This window comes from Accipiter gentilis, chromosome 23, assembly GCF_929443795.1.
Source record: "Accipiter gentilis chromosome 23, bAccGen1.1, whole genome shotgun sequence".
Classification (NCBI taxonomy): domain Eukaryota; kingdom Metazoa; phylum Chordata; class Aves; order Accipitriformes; family Accipitridae; genus Astur; species Astur gentilis.
The window spans coordinates 11,155,350-11,177,063 of NC_064902.1; the positions used below are offsets into that span (position 1 = coordinate 11,155,350).

The window sequence follows — 21,714 nt, forward strand, 5'->3', positions numbered from 1 at the left end:
TGCTGTTCCCCTTTCCCAGAGAAAGCATGCAGCTTGCCATAATTTGCTCTTATCTTCTCGGAAAACAAGATGCGTTGTCTGAAATAACTTGCCTTTCCTTCCAACGCTCCTTTAAATGTGTTCAAATGCGCTTTGCTCCATTTGCTTACTTAGATCTGTAGTTAGAGGTGGTGAAATGCTCCCTAAGCCATATGGGGCTGCTTGGAGACTTCATCCCAAAGCTGGGTTCTGAGTGTTGGTTTTGATACTGATCTGATACTTCAACAAATTTGGTAGGTGTATTTTAACATACCTGGTTTTATTTCTAAAGTTTTCCCCAGTTGCTTTCTTCCCTCTCTCTCTCTCTCTCTCTCTTGGGAAAATAAACAAAAAAACCAACAAAACTGCTCCTAAATTTTTCTTTTTCAAAGCTGAGTATTGCAGAGGTGGCCTCTCATCCCTGCCTTGTTTGAAGGGTGTGTTTTTCCCCCACAGTCTGCGGTAGCTGTTAATTCACATTTGGTTTAGTAATTAATCAGGATATAAATAATACATAGCATGTTATCAGAAAACTGTATGCCAGTGCTATGGAGGCAGGCAGTTTCGGCCCCGGCAGGGAGGGCTTGCCTTCTGCTGCTCTGCAGCCCCCTAAGGCCAATTAAGGTGCATCCTTGATGAGATGCCAGCCACTCTTTGGCTGGATAAATGGCTTCTCTGATGCAGGGAGGAGGGCAAAGCAAGTGAAGATGAAGGGGGTTTTAGTGTTCAAACAGCTGCAATGAGTGCTGGAGTCCGAGCACGCCCCTCCTTTCCTGCTCCGTCCCTGCGTGCGTGGGCTGAGGCTGCCAGTGGTGGTACCGAATGGATGGTGCAGGCACCAGCGGCAGCTTACAGGAGACCTGTGCGTCTGCTGGATCCAGGGCAAAGACTTGGTAGCGTGTCCTTTGCCTTCAGCCTTAGTCCTGTAAAGGTCTTTTTTTTCTGAAGGCGTGTCAACTGTTGATAAACAAAGCCTTGAAGAATGTCCCAAGTGTGGAAACCTGCTTTACCTTCCCGTGCTCCTTTGCTACAGCTCTTCTAGCCTCCTGTGTAAACCCAGGGAATGACGTCTTTGGTATTTCTTGTTTCAAGGCTGGTGTTTATTTCAGCTGCAGTAATGAGTGCTAAACTGGCTGGCAGGAGGAATAAATGTTGCTATGACAGTTTGGGTGGAGATTTAGAAATGGCACTTCAAGTTGCAAAACAAGTATAAAAACCATCAAGAAAAAAGCAAGCAAAAATGCAAACCCAGAGCCAACGGACTCTGAAGGCCACCAGATTTCAGCTCCGTCTGTAACGTTCACAGCTGTGTTTGCTCCATAGCAGGGCAGCAAGAGCAGAAATAATTGAGCTTGGGATAAGCTGGGCTTTACAGTGGGATCTCAAAAGCTCCCTGCAGCAGGCTGAATATTCAAGGCTGCCGCATGGTCCTGAAGCTCTGTCCCTGGCCCTCCTGTAGGGATCATTCGACTTTGCTTATAACAGTGACTTTCTTTTCCAACCGTAAACCTTGAATGGGCAGACTCCGTTGGAAGCACAGCTTCAAATATATTTCCTCTAGAGGAAGGAGGGAAAAGTGAGATGGTGCTGAGACAGGGTTTTGGCTCTGGGGGCTGTTTGTTGGCTATTCGGCTCATGCAGTGCCTGCTCTGGGGGTTTCCTGTGCTGTGGTCTTTCCTGCCATAAGCTCTGGTGCAAAAGAACCGCAGCTGAAGCAGCACAGTAACATGTGGGATGTTGTGTTTCTCAGGTGCTGGAGCAAGATGTGGTTCTCCAGTCTATTGACCGTGCCATTGAGGCTGTGCACAATGCAGCCATGCAGAACGGGGGGAAGTACAACCTGGAGCAAAGAGATGTCCTCCAGTAAGTACAACAGGCGTCTGGGAGAGCTGGTGGATGGAGGGTGGTCAGCACGTGATGCTTGTGTCTTTTCTATTCTTGGGGGTCAAGTTGGACGTTGTTGATTTGAGTCCCTATGCTGCAGAGTGCTGATGCACTTGGAGAGCTTACCAGTGTTTGAGCTGGTGGTTGATGCTGCTCCCCCTGTCAACTGCATCCAGCAAAGCAGTGCTTTGGTCTTGCCCCTCTATCCACATGCATCTAAAAAAGAGGAAACTCTCTGCTGCGTTGTAGGCTTGGAGGAGAAATCAAAAACCTTTCTGGATGCATTTTCTCCTCTCTACCAGCCAGGAATTGTAGAGGTTGTTGGCATGTGGCACAAGGTCCTTAATATGTTCTCAAATAATTGCTCGTGAGGAGAATTTTTGTTTTTCTCTGACACCTCACACTCTGCGCTGAGGCACGCTGGTTTAATCTCAGTTGAACAGCGATTCTAAAGTGCAGGCAATTTCTGAAGCTTGCAATGCAATATGTGACTCTCCCCCGAGGAAGAGGCATTTTTCTCCAGCGAACTGATGAATAAATCATGGGCTCTTGCAAAGCCTCTTCCTTCCTCCCCCAGAAGTGCTTCCTTAGTTTTTAATGAAACTGGAGTTGGTGTTCAGAGTAATATAACCCATTCTGGTATATATAGCCCAAATGCAAGAAATAATTTAAAAATATCATTTAAATGTTGCAGCACGGTCACTCCCTTCCTTTAGCTTTGCTGTTCCTGATGTCGTCATTCTGTTTCAGAAAACTGATCCATCACCGGAAGGAGACCGTGTCCCGCAAAGGTCACTCTCCCACCCCGCAGGGGATGGTTATGACACAGTCCTCCAGTGATCACCATCTGGATGTGGCACGGCAGCCCAACGGGGTGTGCCGGACAGGATACGAGCGACATCACAGTCTTCCAAACACCGAGTTCGAGGAGGAGGATGAAGGTCTCTATCAGGTAACAGTGGCTGGACACTTTCTAGGTTCCTTCTTTGGTGGTATGACATTGCTTGTCCTGTTTAATAAAATGCCTTTGCAGCTGAAGTAACACAAATCAAGTGTTTGTGCTGCTTACCTGGGATTACTGCAATGTCAATTGATGCTGTCTCTATATAAGAAGTCTGGAACAGTCCCTCTGCCATTTACACTTGTGATGATTTTTGGGATCCTTGAGGGTCCGTAGTTTTATGGTGACATGTGAGATCCACTCTATATTGTGTGACTGTCTCTTAACAACTTTCTAAAAGAGTTGCAAGCTCCCCAGAGAATACTTTGAAAAACAGTTTTGACGTGAGCAGCAGAACTCCCTCCGAGTACTCAGCACCGCTTTGTTTCCCCTTTGTTAAATCTGTACAACAAGATCTTTGGTCATTAAGCGTTTTATCTGCTGTGGCTGCCTATTTTTACTATTCAAAACAAAAAATATCCTTCTTTGTCTGAATGTTGCTTGTCATGATGAATTAAAGGTAAACTGCAGGAAATATGATTTAAAGCAGATTTTTTTTTTATCTCGGCGGCACAGTTCCAAGGTTACTGCGCGGCGCCAGCAAGACTTCAAACAAGTAGCCCAGGATGGATGCAGCAGTTGTTGGGGATGAATGATATGGCTAATTACACTGTGTAGGTATAGCTGGATGTTAGGGCTAAAGGTGCCAAGCAAGGATGAGCGTGGAGATTTTTTTCTCCTACAGATGAACATGTGCACTGTAGTTTTTCTTCATCTATCTGGGATAAGCATTTTGAGGCAGTGTTTATAAGGTACTGATACACTGTCACTCCTAGCAGATGAGGCTTGTTTTACACTTGACGAACTGAGAGTCTGCAGTGATGAAAGGTAGCTCTGGCTCATGCAGAACACAGCAATCCCTACAAACCCCATTTTTCTCCTTGGTATTCGTTTTTGTTTCTGGGCAGCCAAAACCAGCTCCATTCTCAAGCCTGTGCATTAAGCACTAAGCAAATGGAGCACCTTACAGCCCATTCTCTATGCTGATTCCCTGTCTTTATCTGGTCTGTGGTTTGGTTGCTTGCCAAAAAGGAGCAAGACAGATCCCTTGGCTGACAAAGAACTGTTTCTGTCTGGGTGGCACCGAGGATGCAGTTGAAGGGCTTCCAGCTTAGCCCTGTGCTGGAAGCGCTCCTTGAGATTTTAACAGCTCAGTTGAGGGATTTCCTGTGTGCTTCCATATTTCAATATGAAGTGGAGGAAGCAGCACTGCTTTCTTCCACTGGTTATGCAGCTGCCTAATAGGAGATCTACTGAAATCTAAACTTTCTCACTAATTCTGGAGAAGCAGAGGTCTTGGGATGTGCTTTTCACTGCTTGGGATTTTTGGGTGCGTTCAATGTTTGCATCTGAAATCTTAAGCAAAATTTGAGGTGTAAATTTCCTGTTGGTGGCTTTGCTCCTAGGGCTGAGCTGGCTGAAATACTTGGTGATTGCACTTGTGCTGATCCTCTCTTCAGCTCCTCCATAGTTATCATAAGGTGGGAAGCTGGGGCAGTTACATACCAGCTGCCAAGGGAGGAGGTTGGGCTGTCACAGTATTTTAGTCACAGTCTGCTGCATTCGTTCATGCTCGGTGGGTTTGTGATGCTCGTCTCCAGAAGCCTTTGCTGCAGACCAGATGCCTGGCTTGGCAGAGTTAGGCTAGAGGAGGTGGTGGGCAAGGGATTGTTGGTTTGGCTTTTGGGTTTTTTTTGGTTTTTTTGTTGTTGAAAGGTTCCTACTATAATAGCGTTATTCCAAGGAGTTGAAGGAGTGGTGGTGGTCTCTGCCTGCTTGGCTGGGAAAGGGATGGGAGTGTTGTGGTTGAGTCGGCTCTCGTCTCAAGCAGCGCAAGGAGCAGAGCCTCTGCTAGCAGTCCTTGCAAATTAGAAAAGGAGAGGAAGCACATGTGTAAAATCTATGGGTTTGGGGAAGTTCACAGCCCTCTTATAGAGGCCTGGGGAAAGGGAGGCTTTCAACACATGTGTAGGTGCTTCTCTCTGGACCCTTGGTAAGGTCCCTCCTCTTTTCTCCCCTCTGGGCAGGAGGGATCTGAGCTGCAGGGAATCCTGCCTGGTCACCTTCCCCACAGCAGCTGGACAGTGGATGTTTTCTCCCCTTTCCTCCACTTCCATTGGGGGGTTTTGGTGTTGTACGTCCTCCGCTTGGCCCCATGCAGCGGCTGGAATGTGGGGCAGAGGGAGGGGATGGCCATCAGTTACCCTTTGAGACTCCTAACCGTGTGGCGGCTCACAGCTTGGGCAGGCATCAGCATGGGGAAATTCATGTGATGCTTCACGTTCTCATTGCAGCGTGCGTGGCCATCTAAATGAGGCTGGCAGGGCTCTGAGCTAACATTAGCTGTACATCTATTAATTTAAGCACTAGTCTGTAATAGCTGTGTTAAATTTGCATGGTAAATTTGGAAGGGCTAATGAAGCCATGGAGATATTCCAGAATGACCCAACCCTAGCTATCTCCAAATAACGTCATGTGTCTCCTCTAAGCTCTGAGCCTGCCTGTCTGCTAAATCCCACTGCTTCAGTAATCGTGGCCGTGCCGTGCCAAGCAGCTCTGACTCGTGCTGTTAGCTCCATCACTCTGCAGAGAGGGCTCTGCTTTTAGCACAGCTGAGCTTTCCGGATTTGGGACCAGCCTTCCAACCACGCAATGCAGAGACCTCTCCTTATCTGTTTGGCCTCTCTCAGCTGTGCAGTCTCTTTTTGGACCAACATGGATCATTTTTGAATCTGTATGCAAGTATCATATAGCATTTTACCCAGAGAACAATGTGGGATGGATTGACAAGAGCAGAAGAGCTCAGGCTGGGAGTCTGCAGCAGTATCTCTTACTAATCCACCAGCCGAAGGCACTTGTAAAGAAGTGACTTGTTATGTGACATAGTAAAAGGTTGGATGTATTGGGTGTTGGGTGGGAGAAAGGAACTGAGAGATCCCTTTTTAAAGTCTTTGTAAGCTGTGCAAACTGCTGTGTCTTCACTTGTCTGGTAGGGTCCAGACATGGGCTGTGCGCACCATATTGTCAGCTTTTGGCATAGAGTCTTGAACATTTGAGGTGGCTCCTGAAGGTGTCTTATTTACAGGAATATCTTTGCTCCCATTTCAGAGGAGGTTTCTGCCCTTCCTGGATCCAGGGGGAAAAAAGTACAATTTTCATTTTCCTTGTTCTGAGCTATTTAAGATAGAGACCTTTCAGGGGCCTGTCTCAGTTTTTCACTGCAGGGACTGGCAGTGCTCTGTGCCCTGTGTGGTGTTATAGGGCTGTTCAGCACTGACAGATCACAGGAAAACTCCTCTTCCAGGGCTAAACAAACCTGGAAAATTGGCACCTGAATGTCACTATAGATTCCAGCTGGCTTCAACGTGGGCTACCCGAGACATTCAGGCCATCACCTCCTTTCCCTTCCCATGCTGCCCCGGATGGTTTTGCTGCAGGCAGCGATTGCAATACCCCATGAAAACAGAGGCATGTTTCAGGCAACAGGCTTTGAATTGCAGAAGTCTGAAGACCTCGAACTGTGTCTCCTGGCCCTGAGCCACTGGGATGTCAGGATTAGGGTATTGATGCAATGTGCTTCCACCTAGCTTGGCCACTGTGTTCAGTGGCATCCTACTGATCAGAGGTTAACCCTGAGGTTACACCTCACTGGAGTGATTCTGGGTGGAAGCAATGTCAGTGATCATGGTGTTTGGGTCCGAAAGGAAAAGATGAGTGTAGGAGTCTGGGTCTGGGGCTTGTACGCTGCTGGCTCGGCGTTCCTAGCAGAGGCGACTTACAGGAGAAACCCCACATGTGGAGAGTTAATGCAGCTCCCTGGCAAAAGCTTTTCCCAGGGGGTCTTGCTATAGGTAGCGTAGGACTGCACAGAGGGTCTAGCCCTGTTTTCTCCCTGCATGAGCAGAAATAGCTCTGAAAGCATGGAAAAGGCATTTACATGTCTCCAGTCCTTGGCTTTGTCTTTCTGCAAGGGTATTTGTAGCTGATGTAATGGATCTCTCCAGAAGAGTGTCTAAATACGCACTCTGTTTGCAGCCTCTGTGGAGCTTTTGAGAGTAATGTAGAGTCATGGTGAGTGTGTGGGATCGCATTTGGAATAAAGGAGGAGTAAATGCTTGACAGGTCTACACGATGTGTGTGCTGCTGAACACAGCAATTAAACAAGGGCTGCTTTGCCTGTCACAGGGAGGGGATGAAGCCGGCTTGAGTCCTGCTTTGTTCTTCTTGGAAACCGCCTATTAATATCTGTCCTCCTGAGAAAACTTGCCCGAATGATGAGAGAGATGTAAGGACAAATCTACACACGCACACGCGAGAAAGGTTTCATAACAGAGAATGTCTTTATTGTCAACCTCCTTTGATTGCTCTGAAATCTTTCCTTATAGATCCCACCACAGCCCCGGCGTGCTGCTCCTGTCACCCCCCCACCTCCAGAGAAACGCAAGAATGCACAGATTGCCGCTCCTGTTAAAAGTAAGGACAAACCACTTTCCAGATCTCGGGCACAAAACAGACACTGGGTGATGTAACAGTCATGGTGCCCGCATGCTTTTGCTTTGTGCTTAGAAGACCATCCTTACATATATCCTAAATTCCTATAGGTTTTATATCCTTATAAATATATATATATATATCCTAAATTCCTAAGGTTTTAATGCTAATGATCATGAGCTGGTGGCCAGTGCTCCTTCAAGCCTTCTCTGATCTGGGAGGGTCTGGGCAGCCTGGCACCTGTGGACGGGTTCCAGATATCCTCCTGGTCCTCTGGTGCTGGTGGCCCTGGGAAACGTGGTGCTCTCCAAAGGAGCAAACTCTATGCCTGCTCACGTGGCTAATCTGGCCAGCACACAACCTTGGTGATTTACAATCCTTGTGGGTGTTTTTCTCCCACAGACACCATGGCCATCTCCCACCAAGGCAGAGGGATTTTTCCCTGGCAGTGCAGAGAGCGGTAGTTCACCAGGGGGAGCTCACCGGTAGCGTTTTTAGGACAGGCCCAAGTCTGCTTTTGGCTCCCAGTCTGTCAGGCACTTTCTTTGTACAGTGCTCAGATGGGATTTCTATAAAATCGGCGGCTGTTGTCTGTAAGGAGCAGAAGTAATAACAGGGACACGGCTGTGTATATGCTGCCCACCGGCAGGGGATCTGCTGGTCATGAGCACTTCAGAGCAGAGCAGGACCATGGGGGTAAGGCAGGAGCTTCTCCGTCTTTGGCACGGTTGGGCTGGCAGAGGCAGCGGTCATCTTGCTGAGTTGCTGTCAGCTTGCCCAAGTGCTTTCCTGTGCTGTGACAGTCATGCCCTTAGTGACACAGCCCATCTCAAGCCCACTCATGTCCCCTTGTGAGGAGCAGGGCAGAGCTGTTGACCTGCAGGTATTTAATTGAAACTTGGGGCTGGCACCAGCTTGCTTAATGGTACTTAATGGTATTGAGCCATTTTTCACTGTGGTAGTGGGAGTTTGCAAAGGTCGGTTTCCTTCAAGTCATTGTCTTGATTAATGAAGCATGGTGGGAACTATGATTTGTGAATGCTCCTCTGTGAGGAGAAGGAGAAAAAAAGAGGAATGCTGAGCCCCTGTGGGAGGGAAGGGCCCTGTTTTTCTGCCTAGCTTGTGCTTGCCTTGGGTGGAGTGATGGATGGAATACTGGAGGACTCCCAGGACCAACGGCGCAGGAAGGGTTGGAGTTGCCTGCAGAGGTGCAGCAAAGGTGTTTCACGTGTCTGTCCCACTGGTCCTTCCTTTGGTGTGTGGGAAACTGCCCTTTCTGGGAGCTGGGCTCCCTGTGGGCCACGCTCCTTCTCTTCCAGTGCTAACATCAGCTGCTCTTGTGAAACCCTGGATGAAGGTAGCCCAGTGTTTGCCCAGGTAACTGTTTTCATAGTCAGGGAAGGAATTGGATACATTTCTGTCCCCTAGAAACTAATGGATAATGTTTACCAAAATTATATATTAGAGCAGGTTAAAGGAAAGAAAAATCTTAACATCTCTTTGCTTGCAGTGGGTTTTTTTCCTTAGAAGATGGGACAGCTACCACTGCTAGAGCTATTCAAAACTAGAGGCGGGGAGGGGGAGAAATACAGTAGAGCAGCTAATGTGGAGGCTTGTGAAAGTGGTGGATGCTAGCAGGGCTGCAGGGCTCATCATCAAATGTTGTCGAGTGCTGAAAGGGAGAGACTAGAGGTGTTGTCAGCCAAATGTTTCCCTCACAGTTGGTGTTAACCATGGCGTGCAGTCGGTGAGGTGCGTGCAAGAGGGAGGCGCGGGCTGGTGTGTGAAGCCTTCAGTGTCTTGCAATTCTCCAGCACCATCATTCAAAAGTGAGGGCTTAAATCCTGAACGCAGAGAAAGGCCCTTGTTAAGCCAGGGGGAAAAGACTTGTCTGTCCCTTAGTCCTGTCCCTCCCTCCCTCCCTTCCTTCCCCTGCGTAAAACACTAAGCCCTTTGAAGGGTATTCATCTCAATAGAGTAGTTTTCCCCTTTCTAAAGAGGTGATTGTGCGAGAATGCTCCAGAGAGAATTGGTACAATTTTGCTTTGAGATAAGTGAGGCAGGAAGAGGAGTTAAACTGCTCTGGTCGCATGCACAATGAGCCTTTTAATGGACTGCGCTGTAGCAATTTGGGTTTTTTTCCTCTTTTTCCTTTGATGCTGTTGCTAAGGCATTTTTAATTGTTCCCTTTCAGACGCTGTTGAAATTATCCCTGGGTCAGCTTCTAGTGCCTCCTCTATAAGCACAACATCCCTGGATACCTTGTACACCGCTTCTTCTGCGTCAGAGACCGCTCTCCCGACAGCCACCTCCAGTCCTGCCAACACCCCACCCCCTGTCCCGAGCCGGAGCGTCCACACCACGATAACCCGCAATTTGGATGCTGGCTCTGTGGCCCACTCCCGCTATGGGACTTCCCCAAAGGATGGGGCCAGCAAATCTCCCCAGACCAAGAGAGCTGCCCCAGCACCACCAGCTGAAGGGGGGACCCAGAGGTCCCACACTGTGGATGGGGAGAAGGCTTCTCAGGTGAAGAAAGCTGCCCCGGCCCCCCCTGCAAGCCTGGATGCCTTCAACTCCCTCTGCCTGGAGGATAAGAAGGCAGCTGCAGTGGAGCCAGCATCACCAGAACCCAGTGGTCTGGCAGCATCCGTGCCCAAGACGATAGGTGCCGAACTGATCGAGCTGGTGCGCAGGAACACCCACCTCAGCTATGAGCTGTCCCGCGTGGCCATTGGCGTGGTCATCGGCCATATCCAGACTTCCATCCCAGCAACCAGCAGCATCATGGAGCAGATTCTCATCTCCGTGGTAGAGAGTAAGGTAACGTGTGCGTGGGGCTGGGCAGGGGGCTGCTGCAAACCCTGTCCTAGCATCCGGCAGAAGGTGTTAGAAGCTCAGTGAGCTCTCCAAACATTTGGGATGAGAAGTGCGGTGCGATCCCAAAGGAGAGGGGGGAGGTGCTAGATGGGGGTAAATGTCTAGCCAAGGGAACCAGGGGTTTAAACCAGGTCCAAGTACTTGTAGCAGGAAAGTGGAAACCAGATGAGTTTATTTCTCAAATGAGCTGCAGATGTATGACATAACCTTGAGTGTGGAGCTGGGGGTGAGAGGTGAAACCAGCTGAGAGGGCCCTTGGTCCTGGGAAGCACTGGTAGGCTGTGGTGGAGGGCTGGGTGTCTCAGATGAGGCTGCAGTTTGGGGAGAGAGTCCCGAGATGGACGGTAGTGAATTGAAGCATGCGAGCACATCAGGTGGGAGATGACAACCTTCCAGGTCCCAGGGACAGCACAGGTGGCAAAGCAGCGGTGGGAATGGGTGCAGCAGGACTTGAGGCATGCTGAGAAAGCTCTGACGTGAGTTGTTGACCACTGATTGTGAAAGCTTACGGAGAGCCACTGTGGCAGCAGAAAATCAGAGAAAGAAATTAATAGTGACTTTTTAAAGAGCTATTTTCTGTTATGAATGTGACAAATAGAAGCTGAGGAAAATTGAGCCTTTGCAATAAGTGCTTCTGTATAGAACCTTTTATAAATAATGCATTGTATAAACTCGTTTTCTTCTACAGTACTGCACATCCTCTGTAGATTCAGCATGCTTATGAATACTACAAATCTGCACGGATTTTTGTCTCTCTTGATGATGGAGCACCCAAAACTTCTGTATGTCTGGCCCGGTCTTTCATCAAAGTGATGAAAACTAGTTTTCCATAGATGTGAACCTCTCTGTTCCATAACGCACACCTCAGCCCTGCTTTTTTTTTAAAGACCATGGAAGAGGAGTTTTTCAGCCACTGGAGGAAGAGCATTATCTTGAGCTCATTCTAAATAACCTTATGCGAAAACGATCATATATTCCTCCTTTCTCTGTGGTAGACATGCAAGGAGGGAAATAAAAGGATGCTTCTTGCAGCAGTCATTGAAATGGCAAAGTGCACCTGGGCAGCCCTCCACTTCAGTTGTATGGATAATAAATTTCAGCTCCCACTTGCTAAATACAGCCCTGAGGAGTACGCTTCATATAAACATCTAAGATTGGAGTTCCATTGCTGATGGCAAGATTATAATGAACTGCTCAGAGGCATTTGAATATGGAAAACTAATGGCATTCAAATTGTAGACCAAATTGTAATCTGGTTAACTGTCTGCACTGTATAGAGGGTCCTATAAGCAATCATCAAGTCTCAGTTTGTGGCCATAACCCAACAGTTAATTGCTTCCTACTTCAATAACAATACTGTGTCAATGTGAGATCTAGATTCAGCAAAAAAATTTAGCTGTTTCAAGCACATGTTCTGGCTCTGACTTACACACTAAGTTCAGTTTTCTGTTATTTGGACTTTAACCAAGATTTGAATATTATTTTTATCTTTAATACCTGTTCTCGGGATACAATAAGCTTAATTCCACAGAAGTCATTTAGTGCCAGGTTTCTGCAGAGGGTGTTTGAAAACCTCCATTTCATGGCCATTGCTGCAGACCAGCCTGAAAAAGACAAGAAGAAATTCTGATGCTGCTGCAGGGATGAGTATGGATCTATTTGTAACTGATACAATATCTGTCATCTAGGACATCTGTGGGACTTAAAAATGCCCAGTACTGTACGCAGAGGGTCCTGTACCATCTCGTAATACCTCATCATACCTATCTTGAGTGGTACTGCTTTCAGAAGGAGAGCCCAAGTGAGCTTGCACAGTGCTTGCGGTGTGTGTTTTTCCTCAATGTCCCACGCAGAAGATGTAGCTCTGCTGATACGTAGGGGCCTGGTCCCAGATGAGGTTGTTCACCTGGTGTGGAAAACCAGTTCTAACAGTTGAAAGGGCAGTCCTGAGTAGTTGTGGGGTGGCTGTACTGCTGTAGCTTCGTTAGCGTAGTTTAACGGTACAATTTATTATTCTTGTCTTTGTATTGTTCGTTATACCAAATTGTTCCACAATCTCAGGGGTTTCTGTGTATAATTGTTGCTGAGTCATCAGTTCTAGGTCAGGGGCTTTTTTTTCTTTAATTTGTAACTTCTGAAATCCCTCTACACCCTAATCCATGCAAATACGTGGTCAATTCTTCTTTTGCATATTTTTCAAGGTCTTTCTTTCACCCCCTAAAAGAGAGTGACATATCAGCTTTGATTTAAAGCTTTGGTCTGCTCCGAGTAGATATACCTGCTTCAACCTTTTGTATCACGTTCTTTAATTAGTTATATCCTTTTTATTCCTATTCCATTCTTACTTTGAAGTCAGATCACTGGTTTACTAAATCAATTCCAGAATCCATTACCTCGCTCCTGTCCCCAGTGCCTTCTGAAGGTTGAATTGCAGTGGCACTTCCCTCTTATTTACCTTTCCACTCCTCCAGCATGGAGTCTGCCCAGGCATGTGTTTTCAAGAGAACAAAAGACCCTTCTGCCAGGACGGCATCATGCCCCTGCTTTTAGAGAGGTAACATAAGGCTATGCTGTGGAAACAGCAAAGACAAGGAGGGTGCTGAGGTGCGCACACCTTAGGAAAGATGCTTCAGAGGTACCATACTACTTGGGTAAGCCTAATCTGCAAGAGCAAACGTGCTGAGTTGGCTTCCCCGTGTCAGGATTTGGCCTGGCCTTGGAAATGGCCCCTCTTCTTGTCCTTGAGCTGGTTCCTGATGGGTGGCATGGTGACTGGGCAAGATGCACAAAGGGAAATGAAAGCTCTTTTCAAAGGCATTGCCGTAGTGACTGTCTAAACTGGAGCTGGCTTTCATGGGAACTCATTTGAAATTTGGATGTAACTAAAGATAATATAGGTGCTGCCTGGTTTTCAAGCATCTAGAGAATCACTTGGATTAGTATGTATTGGTGATACATGATTGCCTTCAGCTCTGCTGAATTATCTCCTATTTGAGAGAGGGTAGTACCACGGAAGTCTTGTCTAGGGAGGTCGATTTGAGGATTTATTAAACTGAGTGTGAGGCAAGCAAAATTGCCTAATACACAAGCTAGCTACACCTTGAGAGGGAGCGCTTAGAAATCACTTACCTGCTTTTTATTAAATTAGCATTGCTCTGTTGTGCTTGTGACCCAGACCCGTCTCTGGGTTGCCTTAAATTTGAGCTTGAAAACTGCTGACAAAGGTGTGTAATTCAGTTTGCTCTTACAGATCAGCCCAGGCTGCTGGGTGGGGTCCAACTGTTCCTGGATGTGTTGAGATGGAGGAACAAGTTAGGAAGTTGGTGTGGGAGGTGATGTGTTTCCAGAGGGGGGTTTCCCTTGTAGTACTGGGCTGTGACCTGCTCCCAGCTACCCATCACCAGTGCCTGGTGGCTGCCTGTTGTCCCCGAGGAACCCTGGCAAACCTCGTGGCTAATGTGGCTGAGCTCCCTCTGCTTCCCCTGAATCCATGTGGGCTGCCTCTCGCCTGTAGTTCCTGTTCATTCATTGATTTGGCTTTGCTTAAAGGAGAATTGCTTTTGAAAAGATACAAATGCTTCTCTGGGACTTAGCTTTTTCCCTGCAGGAGCTTTGTCCTCCTTTTCGCCTGGCACAATGTGAAGGTCATCAGGGTGAGTGCTTTCAAGGCTGAGTCCTTTGGTTGGGCTGTTAGTATGCCTATGTAGGGCTCCTCCTTAGTGAAATACTGTAACAAAAGTGAATCTGGAGGGTGGGAGGAATGCATTAGTGCTTAGGCAAGTCCTTTGCTCACTAATTGCTAGAGGAGCCTTTATGAAGGTCTGTGCCAGAGTCTTCACGCGCAGCCGTCTCGGTTCAGCTGTAGATGGGCCACGCTCATCCAGAGAGAGCTGCTGCTGCGTACATGTGTGGAGCAAATGTGCATGGGCTGCAGATGGCCAGGACACCTGAAAAGCGAAGGCTGCAGAGACCTTTCTGAAGTATAGCTAACGTGGTGGTTGAAAGCCCAGCACGCCTCTCTCCCGTGCCACACCGCAGGTCTGTGCATGGCAGGCATTGTCTCCCTGAGGAGCTGACCGGCCCTGCGCCAGGGCTGTGTCCCTGGGGTGTCCAGCCAGGAGCAGACCTGCTGCTGCCAAAAGAGTGTGTGTGAAAGGCCTGCCCTGGGAAGCTTGGCTCAGCTGAAGTCAGGTGTCTCTCTTGCACCATGTTTCATTCTGCTTTAGCAGCTGCCAAGGAGCCTGGCAGTCTGCGTGTCCTGAGAGCAGCATTAGCTGCCTGGTTTTTTTTAGATGGTGCTGTAGCGGGAATGGTTTGCTGCCCAGAGAAGGGAGGAATTCCCACAGCAGTCCCCCTGAAATGTGTGTAAAAAGCTGCTATATGGTTTACCCAAGGCAGATCTGTGCTCATCTGGATGGAAAACTGCTGGTAGGTGCACAAACCCATGCCACTGGTGACACACCACACTTGCTGATGTAGTGGGGAGGGAGGCATGGGAGGAAGCAAGGAAAAAATGGGAGGAAGAACTCAGCAGGACAGCATCTGGGTTTTCATGGCAGACATGACCACCTCTGAGCAGTATGGGTGTGCTGAGGTTCCCAAAATGGTTTGGGGCTGCTCAGAAGGAACAAAATCCCTGTAGCAGTTTGTTCTGCTGGGTTGGGGGGAGGGAACTATTTGAAACGGCAAGATAATGCAAAGTGGCATTGTCAGAAATACCTAAACCCCCTCCTGCTTCTGGGCTCTCTAGCAGATTCCTGGAAACGACCATATGATGAGGCTGCAGGTTGAAGTAGCTGCCAAGATGCTTAATAAGCAGAGACCTGACCCTGGTGGTGGGAGGGCTGAGAACGGTGCTGAGAGTGCATTGAGACAGTGCGTGGTGTAGTTATAGTGGTCGGATTGAAGAGCTTGTTAATGGATTGATCTCATCCAAGTCCATTAGGAGCTTGATACTCAGTGGAGTTGTAAGGGCTGCAGATGAAGGATTGGAGGAAGCAGATTAGTGATAAGAGGCTGAATAGAGTGATCATTAAAACGAGTACCCATTAAAATGCTCATCCAAACAGACGTCCCAGCAGTGGACTGAGGTAGGACCAGCCCTGCACAGCTCTGGCAAGGAGGATGTGAGTAAGGAACAGAAATGGAGAACCCTCTCCCAAGCAGCTGGGATACACGAGGACAGGCAGTGTTGTAGGTCCTTCTAAAGAGAGGAGGAGATGACAAGACGAAGCGAGTCTCTTAACTAATGTATTTGCTTCTGTGATAAGTCACCATTCAGTGGGAGATGTTCCTGTGTTTGTGCTCAGCTCCTGAAAGCTGCCATCCTCTCTCACAGCTGGTTACCTGGTTTTCTGCTAGGCCATCCACAGCTTCCCAAAATGTAACGAGTGTACAGAGGCTCGTGTTAAACAGGCACGCTCCTTCCTTCGTTACCTCCCTGACAAAAATTATGTAATGAGCAGCGACAAGAAGAATACTTCTTTATTATATAATTGAAACATTGAATTGAAGTCCTAATTAGTTCATACCCCAAATACCCCAAAGCAAATTACTAACAAAGTTGTCTCTAATAAAGCAGACAGGACGTTACTGTTAAACCTGGAGTGGTTTTCCCAGAAAGGGCTGAAGGTGTGCAGGAAGGGTGCCGCTCCCGCGCTGGGCAGTCTTGCGTGGTGCTGGCTGCTCGTGTCGTGGGTGTGTGACTGTGTGTGCATTGCCACTGACACAAAACATGGGCTTGTGTCTCCTTACAAAATCGTTCTGCTCTGCTTGTAATGTGAAGGTCTGCTGTAAAGGCTTGCTGCCCCTGGCCGTGCAGCCAGCCTGTTGGAAGTGTCTGTACCAGGACAGGACTAAGTCTTCCCCAGGTTTCCAGGAGAAGACACTGTGCAGTAGCAGGGTGTCCTGGCTGGTAGTGGTAAAGGCCTTTTCACACTGAATGATGTGACTTGTCACTGCACTCTGGAAGACTTCATCCAAAAATTGTTAAGCGCTTGGTCTCAGTCAGTGGGTTTTTCCTGTTTGAATTTCTCAGCTCTGTTCTCTTTCACCTTGCTGACCTCCTGCTGCTTGTTGTCACTGCTGCCAAACCCTTTTGTATATAATTTAAGTTCTTCTGCAAATTAGTCCTTATCTCTCTTAATGGTGTCTGGGCTCATCACCTGTAATCAGCCTGGTTCCATGTGCTGGTCCCTGCTTCTTGCCCTGCTTTCAGGAAACAGGTAGTTCATATGATGTACTTAGGTCCTAGAGAGTTATCCTAAATTGCAGACCACAGCAGCTGTTGGGGCAGGTTAACTGCTGCCTGGCTACTCCCTTCTTTTTCAAAGGAGAGGAAAGTATAGGAAAGACAACTGAAGAGTGAAGCATTTGTGGTAAGGGTTAGGTATGCAGTTAGTCTGCATCGTAGCTACAAGCTCCAGAGCTGCTGTGAGCGGTGGTTGAGCTCTGCTGTTTGGAAGAAAGCAGAACCAAAGCAGCCCAAGATGAATTGGTTTATCCTTGCTGCAGAAGATGGCAGACGTAGTATTGAGCAGTTGGCATGTAGAGTACGATGCAAGTGTTTGCTCCCAAGTCAAGGATTAAAGGAAGGTCAGTCCCTTTCAGGCTGGAGGGAGGGGGCAGTGAAGGGAACTTCTGCTTCCTGGAGGCAGTTGTGCAGTGTGGTGGTTTGGTGTCCAGGACACATCTGTTTTACTGGGGGTGAGCCTGCAGCTGTGCTCAGCTGCTGCCTGGCAGCGGTCCTGGTGGTTACTAAATGCCATAAGAGAAAAGGGGTATAGCTGTGTCTGAGTGAGGTTTCTTGGGTCCATTAACATCCTCGGAAGACAGCTAATGCTTCAGCAGGATAGCGGGAGCCTGGATTTAAAGACTTGCTGACTGTGCACCAGTTCTGGCACCTATTTCAATTCATTCATTGCATTCGCTGTGCAAGGAAAGGAGGCAGGTAGAGGCCCCAAAAGTATGAGAGCTGAAATAATGCATGTCTTAAACTTGCTGGTTTTTTGCTGCCAACTCTTGACTGAATGAGGTCAGCTGCCAGTCCTGAGACAAAGATTAGAGGAAACAGGCACCCAAACAACAGCTAGCTGTCAGGACCTCACTAACCAGTTGTTTTGCTACTGTGCAGAATCTGAGTGCGGGGCTGCCCTCGGGACAGATCTGCCACGACGAGCAGCGGCTGGAGGTGATCTTTGCAGATCTGGCCAGGCACAAGGATGATGCTCAGCAGCGCAGCTGGGCGCTCTATGAGGATGAGAACGTCATCTGCTGCTACCTGGAGGAGCTGCTTCGCATCCTGGTGAGTAAATTTCTTTCTTTACAGGCAGAGCAGAGCAGACAGCCCTGGTGAAGTTCCTTTCTTCTGACCTCCTTCGCCCCTGTGTTGCCATCAGATCTGCTGTTTTAGAGGGCATAGGTTTCTTGTGCATCCTTTACCATCAATGTGAAGCCCTGCCCTCCTGTGTGGGGTCTGAAGCGCTCTTGAGCTGCCTTGCACTTTACCTTACAAAGCTGTTCTGAAAAGAGTTATAGAGCCATTCTTCATGATAGCTGTGGTATTTACCTATCACAGGAGATTATAAGCCCTCAACACCAAAAAAACCCAACCTCCCACAGAAGACCTAGAAGTCTGCTGTGAGGGTTATAGCACTCCTAGGCCCATTTCAAATGTCTTCCATTTAAAACATTGTCTGTGGCTGGGAAGTACCTGTGGGGTGAGGCCTATTAAATGCAAAGAAAATTCTTTGATTGCCTTGACAGTGAGCTTTAAAGCTATTTTTGTGAGAAAGTATAAAGTATCTCACCACGTCTGTGCGTACAGGAGAGGTACATCCCCATAGTGAGCAGCAGTGGGAAATACTGTCCCAATGCTGTTGCTAGCATGTACAAGCCCACCTGTGTACTGTGATGATATGGGAGCTGCCACTCAGCGCAGTGACATGGTCTGTGTTACAGGTGCTGGTGTGGGGTTTGCTCTGGCACCTATTTTGTATTCCTCTCCAGTTCTGACATAAGCAGAACAGATATTTTTTTGCGTAATAAATGCCCGTGTCTTTGTCACTCAACATACGGCCTGTGCCGCCTCGCTGTGGGCCTGCAGGGTGAGGCAGAGGTGGATTTTGTGCAACCATTCCCTCATAATTTAGGGGTGGGAGATGTACAATACTTCTCAGGATGGGAACGGTGCTGGAGCTGCTTTGTGTAACTGCGTGATGCAGTCATCAAGGTGCTGCTCAGGTCATGGGTTTTGTAGATGTTTTCAGCCCAAGACATGTTGTATGGCAGAGACATATCTCAAGAATTCACTTTGATGCAGAATCTGCAGGGTGGCGGTTCTTGAGCTGTCTGTGCTCTGCCTTCAGTTTCTTTGTGAGATGGTTGGGCTGGGGCTACTGAGATTTGAAAGCAGCTGGCCTCCCTCAAGGTACCTGCAGCAGGCACCTTGCTGCTTTGTGCCACTGGGCTAACCTGTTCATTCCTTCTTCCAGACAGATGCAGACCCAGAAGTTTGCAAGAAAATGTGCAAGAAGAATGAGTTTGAATCCGTCCTGTCCCTTGTGGCGTATTATCAGATGGTAAGGTGGGAGAATGCATCAAATATCTCTTTTTGAGATTTCCCTGAAGATGCAATAGGGCAGGGTTGCTATGATGAATGTATGGGAGACATTCCCCCTGCATAGGGCAGTTCTGTGAACTAGATGGAGTTGCAGCACATCCCTTTTCTGTGCTGGCTAATGTCAATGCTATGCATGCAAGTTGTATGGAAGAGCAGAGAGAGGATGGTATAGACTTCGAAGCGGTAGCTAGCACTGTGAAGGGTAAAGCTTGCTGCTTTTATTAGCTCCATGGGGGGGACAGAATTGGCATCACTAATATCTAGAGGAAGGATTTCCAAGGATGCCTTGGGAAAGCTGACAGGCTGTGACTGCTCCTCTTTTAATTGATACACTCCTGTGCATTAGTGAATAGCTTTGCTTAGGAAAGTAGGTTGTGAGTAGAAGCCTTGGGAGTGAGGAAGGAAATCAGTATTCAGAGGAAGAAATTGAAGTTTTGCCTTCAACGCCTATGCAGTGTTGCTTTGCCCCTCTCCTTCCTGGAATGTGCTGTTGTAGGACTCGGGGGGGGGGGGGGGGGGTGGGGGGTGGAAACTTGAGACCATCTTGTCCCTAAGTCCCCAGCTACAGCACATCAAGCCTTGTGGCATTTAGCTTTCATCTGGCATTTCTGTGTCTGAACCCAGAGCTCAGCATCAGGGGGCTGTAGCATACCTGAGAGCAATGGGAAGACAGGCTGGGTATAATGGAGCCTGCTGGCTTTTACTGCCTGCTCTTCTCTGACCAGGATTTCCAGGAAGCCTGACCAGATAGAGAGCAGTTGGGTCTCCAGTTCCAGCTGCTGTTGTGCCCAGTGCCAGAGCTTGGCTCACTTCTGTTCTCTGAACCCTGGAGTTGTTGGCTGAGGCTGTAGTATGAAGGTTACCCCAGTACCAGAGCTGTGTGGGAGCTGCAGGTTGAGCGTCATCTTTGCTGGAATCCCTGGATGTCCCAAAACTTTCTGGTTTGTACTCTCTGCTCCCAGCAGCTTCACAGTGGAGGAGCTGCTCCCAGGCTGTTCATTAACCATCACGTGCTAAAGAGGATTTCCAAATTTTGGGTTGTCAAGAAACTTCCTTCAGAGCAGCATTTGCAAAACCTCAGTGTGCTCAGAGAATCCTGGCTACTCAGTAAATTAAATCTCTGTTTGTTGGGGATGGGTATAGGTTGTTGATTTGTATCATATTTAGTGGATAAAGTGGGGCATTTCAGAACTGAGCTCTGGCTGCTATATGCCCTCTGACTGCATATGCCAACAACCTGTAGCCAGCCCAGTTGCGAATGTTACCATAAAATGACTCCTGTGCTGTTTTTAAAAGCTAGTAGAGGTTCTGGGTTCACCCGTCACCCCGGAAGGGTCTGTGGCTTCCCAACAGTGGGAACTTCTAGCCAGTTATGTCTCTGCCTTGGAGTATAAGCCCTCATTTGGGACATCGTTTCATCTAATAAATTACTTCTGCAGGAACACAGGGTGCCATTACGGCTGCTGCTCTTGAAGTGCTTTGGAGCCATGTGCAACTTGGATGCTGCAGTCATCTCAACACTTGTAAACTCTGTGCTGCCGATGGAGCTGGCCCGGGACATGCAGACGCACACACAAGGTGAGCCAGAGCTGCTGTACCCAGGTCCCCAGGAATGTGTCTTTCCATTAGATGATTTACAGCAGCACTGGTGGCCCCTCATTGCCTGACTGCTCTACGTGCCCAGTGCTCTGGGGAGAATGGTGTCTGTTTTTAAAGTTAGTCAGGTTCTTACAGCTGTAAGTGGAGAATGCACGGGAGGGGATGTTTCAGTCCAATGGTGCAAGGCCCTCTAGCTCTTGAACATGCCATTAATGATCTGCATCACTTCTTGTAGGTGTCTTAAAGTACATTTTGAGCTGTTCCAGTTCTGTTTCATGATGCTGACAAGAGACACCTGCAGATCTCAAGGAAGATCTCTGCAGCTTCTTATAGGCAGGTTTTTTTCAGCACTCTACGCCAGATCTTTGCGGTGTTTCTTGCTGGTGAATGAGATGTGTGCTGGTTAAAGGAAAGGGCCTTCTCTTCACCACTGTACTGAGAGATGGTAGCGCTGTTGAAGTGGCGGTCTGGGTCCTCTGCAGGATAGTGCCACAGCTCTTTCCCCAGCTCTTTGCTTTCCATACTCAGGCTTTGCCCTTGTGTTCCTTTTACTTCATGCTCCTGCTCCCTTTGTTAGGGTGACCTGTCCCTGCTATTAACAGGAGCATCCTTCCTGCCCTTTAAGCTCCATGTGCTCAAAAGCTCAGTGGTGGTGGTGTGGTCAGATTTGCTGGCATTGTGCCCCAGAGCTCCTGCTTAGCCCAGTGTCCTTTATCTCCCAGCAGCCAGGAGCAGGTGCTGAGCAAGAGCCTAAGAACAAGGTGAACATGTAGTAATACTCCCCTGACATTACCTTCCAGCTCCCTATGTGTGCCTGGCCCTGGCAGTCACAGCTTTACTCCCCATTTTGAAGTCAGCCTGTAGGCCAGCAGTGCTGGCAGTGGCATATACTACTTCAAGGAATATTGAAAATCCATTGTTTTGTGCTCATCGTGACCCACAGTTAAAGTAGCTGTTGAGTGACCTTGTGGATCAAATCAGACGATCCCCAGTGTTTGAAGCCTTGCTGCCTTCATTGCAGTCTGTAGCCTGTTGGTTTGCTGCGGGCGTCATGGAGCTGTGGAGAAGTGTAATTTGATGATGAGACTGCATAGGGATTGACAAATCTGTGCAGAACAGGTACTGTCACACCCATTTCATGGGAGCCAAGTAAATGTCCAAGATGACCACTTTGGATGTGCTTAATAGGTGTCCCTCTCACCTTCTCCCTGTGGTGAAGATC

General features: G+C 48.2%; 1 protein-coding gene across 3 annotated transcripts in view; it reads left to right on the plus strand.

Annotated features, from left to right (window-relative positions):
* The window catches only part of NCKIPSD (NCK interacting protein with SH3 domain), a 53,982-nt gene that overhangs the window by 20,535 nt on the left and 11,733 nt on the right, over positions 1–21,714 (plus strand). For all 3 annotated transcript variants that reach the window (XM_049826580.1, XM_049826581.1, XM_049826583.1), the window contains exons 2-8: positions 1,769–1,881; positions 2,653–2,854; positions 7,288–7,375; positions 9,588–10,216; positions 17,406–17,576; positions 18,766–18,852; positions 20,333–20,471. In XM_049826580.1, the coding sequence (XP_049682537.1) occupies positions 1,769–1,881; positions 2,653–2,854; positions 7,288–7,375; positions 9,588–10,216; positions 17,406–17,576; positions 18,766–18,852; positions 20,333–20,471 (1,429 nt within the window). The remainder of the gene's footprint in view (positions 1–1,768; positions 1,882–2,652; positions 2,855–7,287; positions 7,376–9,587; positions 10,217–17,405; positions 17,577–18,765; positions 18,853–20,332; positions 20,472–21,714) is intronic.